Source organism: Elephantulus edwardii, unplaced genomic scaffold, assembly GCF_000299155.1.
Source record: "Elephantulus edwardii isolate Elephantulus edwardi_28Jun2011 unplaced genomic scaffold, EleEdw1.0 scaffold00062, whole genome shotgun sequence".
In the NCBI taxonomy this organism is placed as follows: Eukaryota; Metazoa; Chordata; class Mammalia; order Macroscelidea; family Macroscelididae; genus Elephantulus; species Elephantulus edwardii.
Window position 1 is genome coordinate 11,570,475 of NW_006399812.1, and position 19,962 is coordinate 11,590,436.

Genomic DNA, 19,962 nt, shown 5'->3' on the forward strand with positions numbered 1-19,962 from the left:
CCAGCGTTCATCAGGGACCTGCCTTCTGCCAACTATTAAATGAAAGATATTGCAAGGTGCTTAAGATGTCTTCTTTGTTTAAAAAAGAATATGGCAACGCAGGTCTCCAGGGGAGGCGTTATCTCCAAATCATCATTTCTCCTTTCAGTGCGCATAAGTCCCAGGAGAAAAAAAAAACAAAAAAAAAACCCCCAGCTCCACAAGTTATGGCGACTGACCAAGTGCATTTTAAAAAAGATTCATCCAGCTGGTTCTCAGTGTCACTTAGGTAAGAATTCAGACCCAAGAATCGAAGAGACCTCCTCTGATCTTCCCTCTCCCACCATACACCGACAGGAAGTGGCTGGAATTATCTTAGGAGGGTCTTCAAAGCGGTGGCGGTCTGACATTTCTTTATAATTTAAAGATATAAAATAACATAAAAAGAATATGACAATTTAGGTTTTACTAAGGTAGGGACTTCTTTAGATTCAATTTTTCAAAATTAAAGGGACTTAAATAAGCAAAGAAAGTCCTAACTGTATATTTTTCAGTGTCAGTGATGTTGACAGGTCGACGAGGACTTACAGACCTAATGGCCTGAGCCTTGCCCTGTCCCTAAGCATCTTCACTCTCTCAGTTCTGTGAATGCCCATTGACGTAGACACTGCATCGATCCATCTCACCGCAGGTCTTCATCTCTTTCTCTGACCCTCCGCCTTTCCCATCACACTGTCTCTCCCTAAGAACTGGTTTCTCCTAAAAATGTGCTCAAAGCGGGTGAGATGAAGTCTCACTATCCTTGTGTCTAAGGAACGTTTTGGTTGCTCTTCCTTCAAGACAGATTGATTTATTTATTCTTTCGGTAGTTTGTAGAATATTCAAAACTTGAGGCATATGTTAAAAACCGGGACACGGATTACTTTCAAAAATATCTTTTCACTACACACTTCTCTAGATTCAACATGATGATTTTTTAAGCCAGGAACTGGGACAATTACTTGGTGTATTTTATCTCCCTCACCATCGTCTTCTAAATAAGTTACATGCGCCCTTATAGATTATATTTGTGTGTTTGTAGTTCCCTCCACCTGGCTGAAAAGTACTGGGAAACATCGCCAGGCCACCTCCTCCAGGAAGCCTTCCTTCAGTCCACCCCCTCCACTCCCTGAAGGTGAGGAGCACCTGAGCATTTCTGATCTGTCAGCAGAACCTGGTCGAGGGGCTCCTTGCACTGGAAGCCATGTCCTTCTAGCAGTCAGAAGGTGGCCTTAGTGTCTGAATTTCAATTTGCTTGTTTCTTTGTTTGGAAAATCATTCATGAGCACCCTTTATGAGCAAAGCACTTACTAGGTGCCAGGGTATAATGTAGAATGTCATTTACTAGTTCGTGCTTCCAAGGAGTTTTTGTTCCTGAACAGTACTTGGGTGGAAAGAATTATCAACATATTTTGCTGCTGCTAATCCAAAAGTTGGTCCTTTGAGTCTACTTGGATATGCCTCAAGGGAGCTCCAGTGGTAAGAAGCTTCACTGCCATCCCAAAGGCCCATGGTTCAAATCCACCAGCTACTCTGCGAGATAAGGAAGACCAGTCTCGTCCCATGCAATTAACACGTTGCCTCACACTCTTAAATTGACGACTGTGCTTAGAAACACATTTTGCCGTCATTTGCGGCAACATGTTAACTGCCTCTGCAAACCCACTGGAGGATCAGCTATGAGTTGATTCCAACTCAGCGGCACACAGCAGCAACCACAGATTGCCTCAGAAGAAAGTTCGGGTGATATGCTCCCCCCAAAACCAAGTTATTATCAGAACACCTATGGAGCTCATCCCTTCTTCTCTGATGCACAGGGAGTTGCCTCGAATTCACTGGATTTGACTCTCTTTTTTATATGTTCTCAGGAAAGGACAGGCTATTGCTATTACAGTTAGATGCCCAGGCCAGTCAAGGTGTGTGCTCTGAAGAGAAAGCAAGGTATGAGCTATACTGAGAGACAGGAGTGGGAGATGTTCCCCACAAGATAGCTTGGTGAAGGATGGCTTCTCTCCAGGCAGGTGCCTTTGAACTACAATTTGAATGAATGAGTCTTCCTTTAAATGCCAGGGCAAGAGAATTCCAGATGGTAGAGTTGCTGCTATTACTGGATCTGTGGAGCCAAGTCTAGCTTACAATGATCCTCTGTACAGCAGATTCAAACCTTTCGCTTTCTGATCCATCTTCACAGTCTCCGCTGCCCTTAAATTCATCGTTACAGCCACCATGTCAGTCCATATTGAGGGTCTTACTCTTCTTCTCTGACCTTGTACTTTTCCGAGGACCTGGTAGTAACATGCCCTGAGTATATGAGATAAAGTCTCACCACCTTTGAAGAAGAGTAGGGGGAAAATTCCCAAGGGGGGAAGCAGCCTGGGTGCATGAGGAGAACGAGAGGTGAGAGGCTGTGGTAAAGGGGAAGGAATGAGGCCTGTGAGTAGGAGCAGGAGCTTGGTGAACATGAGAAGGGGTTGGAAATATTTCCAGAGAGAAACCAATGGCTGGTGCATTCCTTGCATATATGACAGAACCATGGACCATGCTTCTCGGATTCATCCTCCTGCTGGTCCTCACCGAGGCCAGTTCAGAGGTGGTCTCTGGGATGGGTCACGACCTACCATCTTGATCTGAGGGAAGCGGGTCAAGCAGATCCCATTGAGACCCATCACACCTGATGGCCTTCCCGCTGTGATTCTATGAATCACAAATCCTGCTTCCTGCACCCAAGGTGGAGTCTGGGAACAAGCAGTACCTGCCAGAGGCTCCACATGCCATAGCAAGAGCTGGTAGCCCAGGATTACATGTCAGGTTGTCAGCAGCACTGTCACACTCTACCAAAGGGAGTAGACCCCATGGGTGGCCCGTTCCCCAGGAGGGGAGTTCGGCAGACTCCCCCAGACAATTAAGCCAGGGCTCTGGGCTTGGTAAAAGCAGAAACACATTTGGCCCACAGCGCTTGATTTTGAAGCCCTTGTGTATTTTAAGGGAAATTTAATCCATGTGTTTCTGATTCATTTTCACTTAACTCATCAAAATGTTGCCTTAGAGAAGCTATTTGAGATCCCAGTATCTTATAGGATTTTCCCCCCTTCATTTTTTAACTTTCTAATGACTTACTTCCCTGATCCAAGAAATCACATCTTGCCAAAAGCAACTGAAGCCCTGCTCAGTTTTGAGTCTGGGTCAGGGGTGAGAAGTGGCAGTGACGGGGGACAGGCCACCACCACTCCACGTCTCAGCTGAGACCAACCGAGACGAGGCCTGTGCTTTGGGAACTGCCCGGTCTCCAGCCGCTGTGATCCCAAAGAAATCTGGCCCCTGCCTTTCCACAAGTGGACCTTCTTCTCTAAAATAGCTCCCTATTTAAACAAATGCTTTCGCCAATCCATATTCATGCTCAACTGTTTAACATGACTATATATGGCCATCATAAAACTGAGGACTTTGGTGAAACAACAGAGACACCAGATGAATACTGACCTAAACCGTGAGTCACCGCTTCCAAGAGTTAAGTAGACTTGTTGACTGTAATGTTATCATTTTTATGCACATCATTAATTCAAAGTCCTTTTAAAAACTCAGAGTTGTCCCTTACTTGACCGAGGCATCTCTGCTGCAGTGGCCACTGAGTATTCGTGGCTGCTCATTTAAACATTTTCCAAAGATAAAGGCACTTCGGAGTTTTTAAGCAAAAACTATCCATTCCTTCCAGCTTTCCCCAAGGTGCGCTTCTTACTTTTTATTCCTGAGTGAAGCTTGACACGCCAATAAAGAAATTAAGGAATGATTATTAAGACCCTGCCGAAATGCTTCTCCACCGCTTATGCTTCCGAAATAATTTTTACTTTTGTTAGTGAGGTGAGAAGATGCTTTTGAGAGGGTCTTTGCACAAGGCAGACATTTGGAATTAGCTGAGCAACTCATCTGGGGGAATGTATTTACGGTCGGGCTAGAACTTTCATAGAAATTAAACTGCCATGGCGTTTTGTATCTCAAAGTAGTAAATGCCCAGGTTGCAGATGGCTGGTGCCCCGTCTGAGGTTGCTGGGAAACTCTCCATCCACTTTGTGAACTTCATCATCATCATTTTTTAATGAAATGTGTTCCACGTGTACTCTTGGGCTTTTGAAGGGTAAGTCTTCCAAGCAGTTAGAATGAAATGAAAACGGAGAAAAAGAAATGTGTGTGTATGTATATATACATATATACATACATACATACATACATACACACACACACACACTCATATATACACACATACACAATTTTGAAAGAGGAATTTCCTTCCTATATTTGTCTGTGTCATTCTATCACAGTTGTCTCTGGCTCTAATTTTTCTCCCCTTGTCCTGTTAGTGGGGTGCTGGGGAGCCCTGGGAACCTGATGGTAAGAAGCTGTAACTCTCTGAAGAGTTGAGAAATCCTCACCAGTAGAAGAGTTAGTCTTTTCAGTCAACCCCTGATGTCCTTCCACTGCAAGAGTCTTCCCGTGCTCTGTGGCTTTACCTGGCTAAGATTTTTCATTTCCATTTCACACAAAGTCTGGTGGAGGTTGGCACAAGAGCCCGGTGCCTTCTGGTTTGTGACTCCACCTCCTCCACCTTTGGATGGTGTGGCCAGGGGAGAGAGAGGGAGGGGAAGGAAGGGCACAGGCTCTTCTCTGCCTTGGGCTGCAGATGACACACCGTCAGCATTCATGGGCTGCGGTTAAGTCACCTGCTCTCAACTTCATGCAAGGAAAGCTGGGAAATGTCGTGGGTACCTGGAATATTTAAGGAGCACCTCCTGCTCCTGTCACAGATGCTCCTTGCCCTCTCTAGAACTTACTCCAGTGTCTTCTGTAGAGAGTGTGGTCAGAACAGGCAAGTTGGAAAGCCAAAAAGAGGGGCAAAGACCCCATGCGCTAGGCTTGGAGCTGTTCTGCATGGAAGGATTGTGAGCGACCAGAGCTGAGAGCCAGGAGCTCCAGCCGTTATGGTCAGATGGGGACCAAGGCCAGGAGAAAGCAGAAAGGAACTTGCCTCAGGATCACTGGCCACTCAGGACCCAGAGAAAAAGGCATCTGTCTCCTGAGCCTCGGGCAAGCTTCTAGAACCTGGCCTAGTTTAGATATGTACCAAGGAAGCTCAGCACTAAAGCGAAGGTGGAGCAGATCTGTCTGCAAGGCACAAAATCAACGTGTACATGAAGTCTTATTATATATAAAGATGTATTATTATTATTATATGAAGATTTTTATATAATATTTATTATATATGATGCCATATATATGAAGAAGTCAGATATGAAGATGCTTGTATGTGTAATAATACATCTATATTCAGATCCTTTCCATGTCCTACTGGACAGTCCATCTCAGGGACAGCATCAGATGACAGCTACCCATGTTGTTGTGTGCCCTCGAGTTGGAACCAACTCCTAGCTGGCCCTCCAGTGCGTTTTCAGAGGCAGTAAATCACATGGGAGGAGACTGCCCATATTTCTCTCACAGAGCAGCTAGTGGACTCGAACTGTGTACCTTTGAGTTGGCAGCACAATACTTTACCTTACAACTGAGCCACGAGGGCTCCCTGGCAGCTACTCATAGGAATTTGTATTTGTCAGATTTTCACTTTTGAGAAGTTTTTCGTTGTCTCGGTCCACTCGCTTTCCTCTCCTGTACTTCAGGTTGGTTATTCAGGCGGGTGAGGATTCTAAGATGATCCACAGGCCTCTGTAATCCTCCTGCTTCCTCGTTTGGCCTCTCTCCTCCATGAAGAATCAGAAGTCACGTCCCTTAGTGCTGCACTGAGCTGAGCCAGTCTTGTTAGGCAGTGGGAAGATTAAAACAAGTGTGTGAGCCATGGTTCCTAAACTCGAGAAAGCCAAAACCAGTGGTTTTCTGATGTGCCTCAACTTCAACTAACACTTTCTTGCAAGGTTACTCCACATTATTTTGCTCCACCCTTCATAAACCATCATTAGCTTGCAGAAAAAGGAAAACATTTGCAAAGTTGTGTGATTCACTGTGCTGGAACTCTGGAAGAATGTGTTCCTCTGAAATGCTACTTGTGGTGTCCCTATAAGATACTCCTTTTTGAAGAAAAGATTCTGTATTGTTTAAAGGGGCCCTGAAAAGAGATAGACGTCATGTTGCTGTCCTGTCTCTCTATCTGTGAGTTCCCTAGGGTATACCCAGGGTAAGGGGGTATTAGGCAGGACGGTAGCATGCCAGCCTGCAGTCAGACATCACCATTCGCAGGGGCTGGCAGGGCCAATAGAACGAGGGTGCTTGCTGAGGACCCTTGTGCAGAGGCGCAGACCACCAGGGGCCTGTGAGGGTTGGTGGCTGGGCTGCGCCTCCTCAGCCTGCAGTGCACTTGGCTTCCAGCCTTTCTGGACACTTCCTGGGACCACCCGCAAGTTTTCCTTCATCATGGCCCAGAGTTTGTTTTTCCAGTAGGATTAGTCTAAGATTAAACACCATAGGCCTTCTGGGCCTTCCCCCAACCCTTTCCCCCATATCACCCCCCCCCCAAAAAAAAGACAAAGAAAAAAAAACTGTGTAAAGTGAAAATTAGACTCTTAAATCTGCAAAGAAAGCTGTTTATCTTACAAATGTATTCTTTTTATTGGGCCACACATAAGCATGATGGAAAGATAAAAGGAAGCCAGATACAGGCCATCGCTTAGCATGGCACAAAGTGGGACGTCTCAACAGGCTTCTCAAGCAACGGGCCGGCCTGCTCTGCGTGGTTCTCTCTCATGTGCCCTGGCCAAGATGCACTCCTGGCCCCAGCTTAGAAGTCCACCCTCAGTAGCCTGCCCTGCAGCTGTCACCCAGCTTCTGCTCCCAGAGAACATCGCTGAAGGGAGCGTTCAGAGATAGATGGTCGCCTGTGCACGGATAGAACACCAGCCCCCCAATCCCCCCCTCCGCCCCCGGGAGCTCGCAGCAGAAGTCAGCGCCACCTACCTGACAGCCAGCATCCTGGACTCACAGGTTCTGCTTCTGCTCCCGACAGACAGCTGCTGGCTTTTCATGAAGCCCTTTGCTGCTGCTGCTGCTGCTGCATGGACTCCGACTCACATCCACCGTATGCACAACGAAGCACGGTGCTGTCTCCTGCCTTACCCCTGAGGCGTGCTGGAGTCCTTTGTGTGGCTGTTGTCTCCCTTCCCTCCTGGCACCTCTGTATCACAAACACAATGTCCTCCAGCACTTGTCTTGGGTGATGTCCTCTTGCGACCCGAAAGGTTTACATTGGCTCATTTTCAGAAAGAGAACACCAGGCCTTTCCTCCTACTCTCTTTTAGTCTGCTGAAGTCTATCCACCACGCCGACCCTGATAATGTGTGAAATACGAGTGGCACCATTGTCACCATCAGAGCAATGAGCCGGCCACCACAGAATGACAAACTGATACATGCGTGGCAGCCTGACTTAAAATGCCTTAACTTTGTTCCAAGGAGCGGGTGCTTAGAACTTCAGGCGAAGATACTGAGGTTGCATTGAGCTGACCTGAAGAGGCTGAAGGCAGGCTGAGTAATGCCCACAGGCACCTTCCATATGCTTGGGTGGGAATGGGCTGTTTAAAGTTAGGAGGGACCAGCTTGGAGTTGACATTCAGGCCTTTGCTCCTCTGGGCTGCCAGCAAATTTCTCTAAGGCCCAGCAGCAGCCTTAGGGGTAAGGCAGGAGAGGACAGCACTGCGTTTTGTTGTGCGTAAGGTGGATTTGAGTCGATGGCAGCCCCGGTGGGCTCACACCCCATCATGTGGTGTGCCCACTGTCAGTGCTTCCGGAACATTCAGTTGTGGAACACGGCAGTCCAGCCATCCTTCAGGCCCACTTGTCTTTATAGATCAGCCACCTCTGGTGATGACGCCTCCGTATTCATTTAGACAGTAGTGTGGGGTGACCATGTGGACAAATGCAGTCCTTCAGCCTCTGCAAGCTCATGAGAACAATAACGCTGGACGGTTAGATCCTGTAAGCCCTTCTGCTGATCCTTGAAGAGCTGGTGAGACTGGAATTGAAAGTGCACTTGCAAAGACCTTTCCCAGGGTGGCAGCACAGTCATCGATGGTCCAGGAGTGATATCCCAAGGTGGTCCACGCGGTCATTGTGTTTGACGACTAACAGAAGGGGTGGTAGTGGGAGTCCACCCAGAGACACTAGGAAGAGAGCCTTGACAGTTGACTTCTGAAGCATCAGTCCTTGAAAAACACATGGAACATAAGACTCATCCAAGTTGCCATGAATACAGGCCTAGTCTAGGCCTGGGGGTGGTGAGTGCAAAGGCAGAGAAGATATTCCAGGACAGAAGGTTTTCAAGCTTGTTCAGAGCGGGCATCTGAATAAGGAGGAAGAGGGTTTGCCTTTATCTTCTTCCTCAACTGTTCATCTCTTTTTTTTTTTCCTGTTAGCTAAGTACAGAATGGAGATTACCTAGTAAAAGCAATTGCACTTTCTATTGCTGGGGAGGTACAATCTTTTCTGTTCTCATCTCTGCAGATCCACTCATTTATCCCAGAAGGTTCCTCACTTTTCATGGTAGGATTTGCCACAAGGCCTAGGGAGTGGGATCGACGTTCAGCAGGACCCCAGCTCCAAGCTGTGCAGGGAGACCTGGAGGCAGGAAGAAAGGCTGAATCCAAAGAGGCAACCCCTCTCCCTTTAGATGCTGCGCGCCTGCTTGCGTGGTATCGACCTTCCACCCCCACGATTTCCCCACTGCTGTTTACTCTTCGTTCCATCACTTCTGTGCAGAGCGCCGCCACATGTAAATTTCATTCCGGTTTGGGCTACAGAGCAAATAACAGCAGGGAGGAGAGTTCATCTGGGTACTTTACTGAAGAAGTTTGTCGGTCGCTTAGCAAAGATTTCGCTGCAATGTTCCGAGTCCCTGAGAGTTTTGCAGCTGAGTTTCTGCACATGAGTTTGAATATGTTACTATACGTTCCTCACAGTCTAATTGTGGAAGCACATCTCCTTCGGTTTTCCCCCTCCACTCTTTCGTGAGATTGCACCAGCCAACGATGGATATGAGACTCTGTACGGGAGAAATGATCAGTTTGGGATCATTTTCTTCCCTGTCCCAAAATAGCCGTATGTCTGCATGTCTTGGGGTCTCAGCTGAAGCACATTTTTCGTTTATGGCTTGATATAATGCAAATGGGATTTCGATCCTGTAGTGAACTCTCCAGCGGGTCTATATTACAAATTAATCAGATTCAACAAACACCACCATTTTTAAACTTTTTTTGGGGAAAAATATTTAATAGGAGCTAAGCAAAAGAAGAAATCAAACCAGCTGCTGACACAGCTGTTTCTTTTCTTGTTTAATTCCGTTCAATATAAAGGTACCATATGCTGCTTAAAATGATGATAGGAAAGATGAAATAATTTAAGAGAATAACAAGAAAATACATGAATTGTCAGCATTCTGTCAGATTTAAAGAATGAAATAGACAGGTGTAGTATTGACATGTTTAACTTTATGTGGTGTTAGCAGTTTTGGTGCGAACAACTTCTGACATGTGCTGAAGTGATGTGAGAACGTTTCTCCTCCGCTGCAGACATTGGCGAGGAGGCTGGGAGATCGGCCGGCGTCCAGCAGCCAGCCCTGCTACGCGACAGGAACCTGGGCTCGGCCATGAAGGATTGCCCCTACTGTGGGAAAACTTTCCGGACATCCCATCACCTAAAGGTGCACCTGCGGATACACACAGGTGAGAGATCGGGCGTGTCTGGGGGGCCTGGCTCAGAGCAGCAGGCCCCGTGTTCTGCCGTGGCCCATCCCAGGTCTGCAAGGGCCTGGCCACTAACAGTGGGGACTCCTCAGTGTTGCTATGTGGCCTGCCAGCCGGCCTCCAGCTCGTGGTCACTTCACGCACAGCAGAACCAATCGCTGCCCGATCCTGCCATCCCCACCCCGTGGTCGATTGTGATTGGTCCGTTGTGTTGTCTTGGCTGATCTTCAGAAGTAGACCAACAGGCCTTGATTCTTAGTCTTTCTTAGTCCGGAAGTTTCACTGACACTTGCTTTTAACTCTGTGATACAATGGCTGTGGACACAGGGTGGTGGCTGTGCCTGAGGTGTGCTGGCCCGGGAGTAGAACTTTTGTCTCCTGCAGGGAAGGTGAAGATTCTACCACTGCACCACCAGTGACCCTCTGAGTTTCTCCAAAGGCCAGGTATGCAGGTCAGAATTGAGCCTAATTACTAGACATGCCATTTACGCCTTGCAATCTCAACTTATACACAGACTTGTAGATGCAGGTGCTATGTGGTGTAGCTCTGTGTGTGCAAGTAGCTGCTTGGTTCCTCTGGTAGAGTGAGTGTGTCCCCTCTCATGCGGTCATCCTGCACCAGAGCAGGCTCCTGGGAGCTGTGAACCAGGCCTCTACTCCTCCAGCAGGCCATGGGGCACCTGGCCCACTCACCTCTGCCTTCTTTTCACCTTGAAGCTTGACTTCACTGCTGCTGGCTTCGTCCCAGAGCCTGGCGCCCCTCCCAGCAGCCTTGCCCTACCCGGCCTCTTTCCAGAGGCCAGCCCACATTCCCCTCAGGGTAATGGGCTTGCAGCAACTCCCTTGAGAAGGTCATGTGCTTGCTTTCCCGTCCGTCCTGGGTAAGCTACCATTCCCTGAAATCAGACAGATGGTGTCAGCCCCTCTTATCTGTGAGGAACCGCATGGGTATCTTTTTCCAATGATTCTCTTCCCCAAAAAAATAGAGGTTCTCTTCTCCAAGCAAGGGTCCTGTTTGCCTTTCCTGCTCCAGCTTCTTCGTGATCCCTCTCAGTCAAGGTCCCTCTTGGTCCCTCTGCCTTGTCCCTCAACCACAGTCCTGTCCCGCTTTCCAGCTGGCTGTTTGCACTGCCAATCCAGAAAACAATCTATCTGCGATATGGACACCTCCATTTTCTTTGATTTTTCTCCTGACACTTTATCTATGAGAGTATGAGCTGCTTCAGAGGATGGACAAATACGCCATCTATTTTCAAAAATAATTGTCGTCTGTTTCCCAAGGGATCAATAAAGCTGAGGGTTGCATGGGGATATTTAGTGCTGGCAGGCCCGGCGTGCACTTCGTGCTTAAAGATGGAACCTCTTCCTTACCTGGCACCTGCAAGCTCCCCAACACCCAGAGGAGCCCTGAGCACAGGTACCAGTGGGGCGTACCCACTTTATTTACAGCCTGCGGTGCAGCGGAACATTGTCCCCCACCCCGGCCCCCCGGCCCCCGTCCAAGAGCATCCACTCCACTCACAGACTCCTATTGGCCAGAGAAAGTCCTTTAAAACCTTAGTAGAATTTAAAACTCCACCTGACCCCACCAGAGCCCAGCACACACCATTTGTTACCTCCCTCACCTCTTTTAACCACACTTGCTCCTGTCTGTTCCTGAATGTGGGGCATTCGTGCTGTAGGACCTTTCCCCCAGCTGCACCTCCTGCTTCCAGTGCTTGTCTGATCTCTTCAGGGCCTGACTCCCCAGCCCTGTTGCCCTCCCAGTCTCTGCTTTATTGTCTTCCGAAGTGTGGCACTTCCTGAAACGATCACGTTTGGTCTGGCTGTTCCTCCTCTTGTGCTTGTCACCCATCATCTGGGGTCTCAGGTCTGTGAGGAGGACAGGATCACCCCACTTTTCCGCTGCAGCTAGTCCAGGGAGTACCTCGCAGTAGTGTGTACAGGGGTACTTGGAGAGGCTGAACAAAAGAACAAAAGCATGAGTTAATGCGACCTGCCCCCTTTAATCCTTCCATTGTGCAGAGTGGCACAGAGGGGACAGCCCAAAGGTACCTTTTCCGTGGACTGCTGGGAGCCATCGGAAGTCCCCGCACAGGTGGTTGTTGTTCGGTGCCATCTCCTGACCAGGACTCATAGCTGCCTGTGAATAAGCTGACCCTTGCACTATCCCGGGCATCCCTTCATCCCTGACATACTTGAAGGAGTGCTCTCCAGTTGCTCCATTTCTAGGTACAGGTGGGAGCCCCCCACCCCCCGGAACTCAGTGGGGGCTCCCTGAGAGCCTCCCTCAAACTCTGCACTTTACACCCAGCAGCCTGGTAGACACCTGCATGGCTCACTCGCTCACCTGCTTTGAGAGTCCAGGCCCCCTCCTCCTGTTGACCCACCAGCACTTCCACTGCCCTTTTCCTGCTGCTTTGGCTCCACTGCATTCATCGCTCTGACTTGCCCTGTGTGTATCCTGTTTTCTCCATCCACCCAGCGGCATGCCAGCTCCCTGAACCTTGAACCCTTCTGAGCTTGCCAAGTGCATGAATGAAGGTGATGAGGCTTGGGAGAGTCTGCTTGGTCAGCTGGGTTTTCCCGGACCTTGACAATGTCCATGTCCCTCCCTAGATTGAGGCTGAGATCCCTTGGGTTGTGGGGGACCAATAGCATGCCAGGATGTAAGTGTCATACCACAAGGTGCTGCTTTCCCAGAATGGACAGAGGAGATCAAGGATATCTTATGACATTAAACTTTGACCCCTTATTCAGACTAATTCCAAGCCAGGCTTCCCAGCCAGGCTTCCCAGGCTTGGGGTCAGGTGCTCACCTACCAGGAAAAGCAGAGGTCTTCACAAGGAACTTAGGTGACTCGGAGCTTTTGCCAAGCACCCCCCATCACCTGGCAAGAATACACCCTGATCGTAGGATTTCTTTTCTAAAAATTGGGAAGGAGTCTTTTTCTTTTTTTTCCCTCTCCAAACTTCTGCTTGACAGTTTGTGTTGGAGACACTGTGAAAGACAAGGCAGGGGGGCCGTGGACAAAGGGATTCCAGAAAGTTCTCAGAATAAGGGAGAAAATGAAAGAAGCTATGGAAACATCACACCCCCCACCCTCGGCAACAGCATTTGCAGCGCTTAAAAAGGCAGAATGGTAACCAGATAAAGATCAATTTCCTTTTTATCTAAGAACAAAGAAGTTGGAAAATGCTTACACTTGTGAGTTTGAATAGAACAGAAAGTGTTACATGTTATAAATCACCCAAGTAAACATTGATTGTGACAATGTAAAAGTGTAGATTACACGAGTAATTAAAAATCAAAATCGAGTTATTTGTTAATAAACGGTTTAATACGGAGCTTAAATTTTTAGCATGCTCTGTACTGCCATTTCCTCACTCTTGACTGGTATTTCCAAATGCCATAGCAAGGGGACAGGACATGAGGTAAAAGGGTAAAAGTGCGTGTTTCCCAAAATGCCATCTTTTAGCGTTTTTCTTTAATAGACTCAGACGAGCCCATTGAAAAAGCCAATGGGTAATAAATATCTTTTAATTGGGCGGGCTACGAGGTGGCACACTCTCTGTATTTTTCTGTCATACTCCATCTTTATTAGGATTTGTGATCGTGTAACGTTGACTGATAAAAACCACTTTCCTTCCTTTCTCCACTACATTAACTCAATTACAGCTCTTCTTCTCCTAACACCTGTTTATCGGAGAGGGCCTGAGTACAAGCGCCAGTCAAGTTTCTCTGAACACCTGGGCTGCTGGTAGCCGGGGTAGCTCCACTGCCCACTGAGCTTCTTCCAGATGCCCAGGAGTGAAGAGAAGGAGTCTCAGGAGCCCCCAAAGCCAGGCAGATCCCGAGGCAAATCACTACTCAACCCAGGGGAGGCTGAACTTTCCTTTGAAACATTGCTCGTTCATTCGTGGGCATGTCAGTTTCTCTTGTAGAGTTCAAAGCTGATGATTTGAATGCAGAGGCAAGCAGTGCAGGGAAGGGAGCTGGAGCGTCAGAGCCTCGTCATAGTACACAAGGGGTGATAGGGGTCCCCAAACATCTTTTCCTAGACCGTAGAAAGTTCCTTATCTGCTGCCCACAAGGACCTCACCTTCCCATCTTGCAGCCCCATGCTAAGGAGCCGTGTGTGTCCTTTACATGCACAGGAAGCAGGTGGGTGCCGCTCGGTCCCTGACACATCCTCCAACCCCAGCACCCGATTGGTGCCAGGCCTCCCGAGTTGGTTGTGGGACTCTGCAGGTTATCCCGTGGCCCCCGGGGGCTCACCTGCTTTCACAAGAGGGATTCTTCTCTCAAGAATGACTGTTGTAGAAAAATATAATAAGCAACCCAACCTCTCTTGTGAAAACATGAAGGCACAAAAGTTCAGGGACTAATTAAAAAGAAATCTCATTCATGGTGGGGTTCCCCCTTCCTCCTCTCAGATTATGCGAGCGGTTTATTAATCTGTGTTTCATGTGCTACACACACCCAAACCTTGGGTTGAGAGTGTCTTTGCAGGGCTGGAGTCTCAGGAAGGATGCCCAGTGACTTCGCAGTGATGTCAGTGTGAGGTGGGCGCAACCCTGGGCTGAGGGATGAATTGGCACTGCCCGCTGCACCTGCAGAGTGTGTGGTGTTGCCTCATTTGGGCTCCTCTGCATCACCAGGAACCCCAGTAGAACCATAGAGAACTGTAAGAGTTCCCCAGAGGGTGGTGGGGAGTCCCCAGGCAACAAGAGTGTCTACACAGCATGACAGCCATTGACTAGGAACAGAGTCAGCCAGTGGGGGCTGACAAACAGCAAACCAGAGTGATAGCAGACGTGAGAGTGTCTGCCCTGGCACACACATGGGCTCGAATGCATACAGAGACCCACCCCTTCGCCCTCACAGCCCCATGACACAGACGGGGGCCCCCCCACAGCTGTAGGCACCTTGCCTGGTGATGTGAGGGCTGGCGACTGTGATGCCAAGCTGCCTGACTTGGAATCCCGCCCTCGGAACCTGTGCACTGGATGGCTGTTAGCTCTTTTCTGAGTGTTGGCTTGCTGAGGGCAGTAATGCAGCGTTTCTTTGACAGTGGATGCAAACACCATAGCCAGCAGGCGGAAAGGAAGTGGCAGATACTCACCAGGTGTGCTGATGCAACCCCCCCCCCCCGCATCCCCCAGCGATTCAGAGGGGAAGTGTGATGCGTTCTAGGCCTTCCTCAACCCCTGGGTCAGTCCTCCTTGACCCCTTGTGCCTCAATTTCTCCACCAGCACAATGACAGGAGGCAGGGGGCATGCCAGGCAAATGGGCAACATATGGGGGTGCCGAGAAGCCCTGGGATGAAAAGTGGGGTGGGATCCTTTGCTGGCATCATCCAGATGATAAACATCGCTTGGCTTCTCAGAAACCACCTTTCATCTTCGAAGACTTCCTAAACATGGGCTTGTATATAAATGCAGGTGGAAACGAGCGTTTCGCTGGCCTAATCCGGGTGCCGTATGTCCTGTGTATACACAGTTTACCTTTGATGCTTGTCTATTTCCTCTTCTAGGAAAGGCAACTGGGTCCTTTTATACATTTACAGGAGCACATTGGATACATTCAAAGTGGATTGGTTAAAACGTGTGACGTCCCCCTTTTCATCTCTGTAGGAAGAGTTTATGTTGTTGTCTAAGCTTGAAAGGGAAGGCTAGCCATCTGAGTAATGGCCAGAAAGACTGAAAAATAATCCGCCTGTCCCAAGGAGGTGATTCTTTTATTCTTTTTTTTAATGAAAATTCCATTGCTTTTCTCTGCAAAGATGAGGCAAAAGCCCGTTTACCCCCGCAGGCTCCTGTCCTGTCTTCTGCTCTCCTGCCATCCCAAACTTTTGTTGGAATAATTGATTGAATTTAAATTTCCTTAAAAGTTTAAGAGGTAATGTTACAGTATAAATTTCCTACCAAACACTAAGTAGGGAAATATCCATTAGTGAAATTAACTACAGTTTCTAGGTAGCTAACAATGTGCCCATATACAGTAGGGCATGGCTAATGAACACTGCAGTGGGTGATATTTCATTATACAAATTAATGCTCACATTTTAATGGGAAAGTCACATAATGAATCTCGGCTTCAGTGACAGCAATTAGAGACACAGATTGTCCCCTTCTGGACAAGGCACTGTTTAGCAATAAGCAGCTGTGAGAAAAGTCTTCAGGTTTACAGCATATATATGCTTTGGGGGAATTAGTGTACAATTTATATTAATGTACTGAAGCTTCGCTATGAAGGCACCACCGTGTTTATCTCTCCTGGTATTAACTAAGTAAAGACATGTGGGAAGACTAAATAAATATCAAATAAAGGATGCAGATCCAGGAAAAGATTCAGTTAGTCAACTTAAAAGTGAACACACGTTTGAAGATTTAGCAAAAAAACACATGCAAAAAAAAAAAAAAAGAAAACTCAGAACACCACCTTGCAAGCATGAGAGACTTCTTAAATGCTTGAGAAGGGAAAGTTCTGGAAAGAGTAATATAAACCCACCTGTTCTTTTCAGAGAGGCACTGTGGTGAGCAAGCTCTGAGCTGCTCCACTGTTGCTCCCTGGAAAACTGAGGGTTCCTTTGACATTTTACACACAGAAGGATAAAAGGCATAAACAGGGAAAACTAAGTGCAGTAAATTCATTAAGCCACCTGGTCATGTATTTTTAAATGAATATGACCCAAGGCTTTGGAGAATTTGTCAGTGATAGGCCGAAGTGGAATGCACATCTCATGCATATGTTGGTAGGGGGCTGGTTTAACATAAGGAAAACAAATAAACAAAACAAAAAATCCACTGCCATCACCTCGATTTCCATGTCAACCCACAGTGACCCTCTTTTGGATTTCGGGGGCTGGAAATCTCTGTAGGAGACTGCCCATTTTCTCCCTCAGAGCAGCTTGTAGGTTTGAACCATTGACCTTTGGGTTAGCAGCACAACACATAATACATAGCACAACACATAATATTGGATGATAGATTGATTATTTTTAAATGTTAGTGTATAATTCATAGCAAAATATATATATGCATAATACATAAAAATTTACATAACACATAATTGGATGATAGCCTGATTATTTTTAAATTTTATTATGTAATTTATGGCAAATTCTCTTCTCTGGAGAGCCATTGTTCTGGCTCCCTTGTCTTCCTTTACAATACAAGGAGAGGGTCCCCACATATGGTCACTAATATTCTTCACTCCCTCCCTCATTGGGGAATAACCCAATTCTGCACATTCTCCTTGCAGACACGGGTTCCTGTCTGTCTGCTCTGGACCCCATCTAAGGGCCTCTCAGTAGTCAAGTTTGGAAGCAGGTGTCAGAATTTAAGAATGGGGGTTTTGCAGCCGGAAATGGGAATGTGGTGTTTTGCTTGCTGGGCCAGTGTCCACGTGCCCGCAGGGAGTTGGGTGTGATAACCCCCATCTTAGAGAGAGAGGCTCCGTCTGTTGCATTCTCTTCTATGGCCTGTCCTCCTCCTGCAGACATCTGTGTCTTCAGTACCTACACCAGCAAGAGAGCCAGCCCCAATCACTTGGGCACAGACCTTGCAGGTGATGGAGACTTGTGAGCCCTGCAAGGTTGGGATAGTCTGTGTGATCTCCCAGGAGATTTGAACTCGGTCGTGGTCTAAGTGGCTAATCATTCAACTAGACAGAACTGCTGGCAGGGTCCAGGGTGGTCTGTGCCGTGGAGGGAGGGGACTGGAGGCTCCCTGCTTCACTCTTTGGAGTGAAACCTCGTGCTGCTCCAGGCCCAGGCTTTGTTTTGTCCTCCTAGTCCTCTCTAGGGGATAAACGTGTCCAGATGTCGGTGCCTCTTCTTACACAGTAGCTCCCAGCGCAGGTGGACATGGCACCCGTGTGTGTCGGCCAAATGGAGGGGCAGGCCCTGGACACACTCCAGAGCCTGTGAAATTTGCTGAAGGCCTCCTCTTCTCCATCACTCCCCCACCCAGCCCAGGCCAATGTGGTGAGAAGTTTGCCTCCCGAGCGCTCTGCAGAGTACCCTCTGGGGAAAGGATGCTTGGGAAGCAGCTGGATGTTCCCAGTGGAAATTGAAGTCCTTAGGCTGGTGGGAGGTTTTCCGGAGAGCCTGCCCCACAAACTGGTAACTGTCCTCTGGATTTTCCTGGCCAAGCTGCACCTCAGCAGGGCCGACCCACAGGAGATTCCCTGTACCCCTCACTGAAGATGAAGCCAGGTCTGGTGAGCAAAGACGTCATAGAAAATGATCCTGGGGGATACCTAAAGAGCTTAGAAATTTAAAAGTGAAGAAAACAAAACCAAACAAGAACTCAACTCAGTTCAAAATGCTCACTTACCTTAAGAAACTTTACTTGGAATGTTCTTCCCAGGTAACCGAAGCATCGAGCAACAGAGAGCTGCCACTCAAAGCCTTTCAGGAACCGGGCAGGGCAAGGACCTGTGTGGACAGGGTGTGGATCTTCTCTCAATGTGTGGGGAGGGCGTTCTCAAGCTGCGCACATCATGTGTCCTCAAAACAACTTGTGAAATGCATTAGACAGCCCCCAATGCACTGGGCGGACCAACGCTGGGAGTGAACATTTTTGTTTCTCAGTTATATCTTCCCCAATAGCTGTGGAGGCCAGTGCCTGATTGAACTTTAATAGAGCAGAAGGCTGAGTTAAGAGATCCGTGTGTGTGTGTGTGTGTGTGTGTGTGTGTGTGCGAGCGCGCATGCACATGCTTGTGTGTGTACATGCATGTGCACATGCAATCCCTAGTTTAAATAACCACATGATGTGTCACCTCTGAAAGCCACACCTTCAGAGACCCGCTTCTCCAGTTACTCTCTTAATGCCAGCATTAAGAGCAGTGCACAGAGAGAGGAAGTGACCACCTTTCACCCGGTCATCCAGTCAGAGACCACATGTGAACAGAGCTTTGCACATCTCCCAGGGTCTAAACATATGTGTGCCACACCCACCTGTACCAACATCCCTGTTCAAGACATTTGATCAAGCCCTTAACACAGATTTATCAAAACAGAACAAACCCCCCACAGATTTTAGAGTCGGGAGGGGGCTTGAAAGAGTGTGTGCTCCATTTTGAGGGTTGAAGAAGCGAAGGTCTCCAGGCAGAAGGTTCTAAGCAGTCCAGCATCTCTGTCCCCAAAGCCCAGATGCTCAGACACCTCCTGGTGGCCAGACTGTCACCCCTGCCAAGTTGTCATACAGCATCTGCTTCAAAAGCTGCTTCCTGGGAAGGCTCTGGACATTAGGTCTCAACCCAGGTTCCATGATCACCTGGGGAGCTCAGAAAGATCCCGTTCATTGCTCAGACCACACCTTGGGCATTTGGAATTTTGGGAGGTGGGGCAACCCTGATCTTCAGAACTCCACAGCCACTTCTATTTTTGCCCTGCCACGTGTGAACTTTATACTTTCCTCATTAGAATCACCAGGGATGCTGGTTTTAAAGATACCAACTTCTGCACGGTGCTCCTTAGAGGCCCAGGCAGTGAGACTTTGTCTCACATTATTTGAACATGTTGTCTGGAAAATAGACCTTCAAAGAGGACATTGTGCCAGGAAAAGTCAACAGCAAAAGAGAATGAGGCCTGAAATGAGATGGTCTGGCACTGTGACTACAGCAGTGACCTTGAGCATGATGGAGACGGTGAGAAAGCAGGGCAGGGTAGGGTTCTGATTTGTTGACCTGGGGTCACTATAAATTGTCGCCTGTAGCAGCTAATAACAAGAGCATCTGGTGCTAGAAGATTTGCCTGTGGACACTGGTGGGAGTTGTGCCGTATGGTCAGTGAATGATAGAACACTGATTAGTACAAGTAGAACACGTGGAATTGACAAATGCTATATTGTATAGTATAGTATAGTAATAGTATAGTATAGTATAGTATAGTATAGTACAGTACAGTATTGTTGTTGTTGTTAAGTGCCGTCGAGTTGCAGGCAACTCATAGCGACCCTATGAAGGAGAGTCCTCGACTCTTGGGTGTCTTTCATCCTCTCTCCAGGTTCATAGGGTTTCTGGAGGCAAGCTATTACGGAAGTGGATGCCACTCCTGCTTCCAAGCTTGTTTTAATCGGGGTGCTCCACCCCACTCTCTGTCCGCATTGACACACATCGGTCACAGTGTTCAGCCTCACAGCAACCACAAGTGACCGCGGTACGGCAACTTGTACACCAGGGCTATACGACCTATTTT

The 19,962-nt window shown here is 48.0% G+C and overlaps 1 protein-coding gene across 1 annotated transcript in view; it reads left to right on the forward strand.

Moving 5' to 3' along the window:
- The window catches only part of ZNF536 (zinc finger protein 536), a 127,091-nt gene that overhangs the window by 94,460 nt on the left and 12,669 nt on the right, over window positions 1-19,962 (forward strand). The window contains exon 2 of the mRNA XM_006887829.1: window positions 9,578-9,730. Coding sequence (XP_006887891.1) covers window positions 9,578-9,730 — 153 coding nt within the window. The remainder of the gene's footprint in view (window positions 1-9,577; window positions 9,731-19,962) is intronic.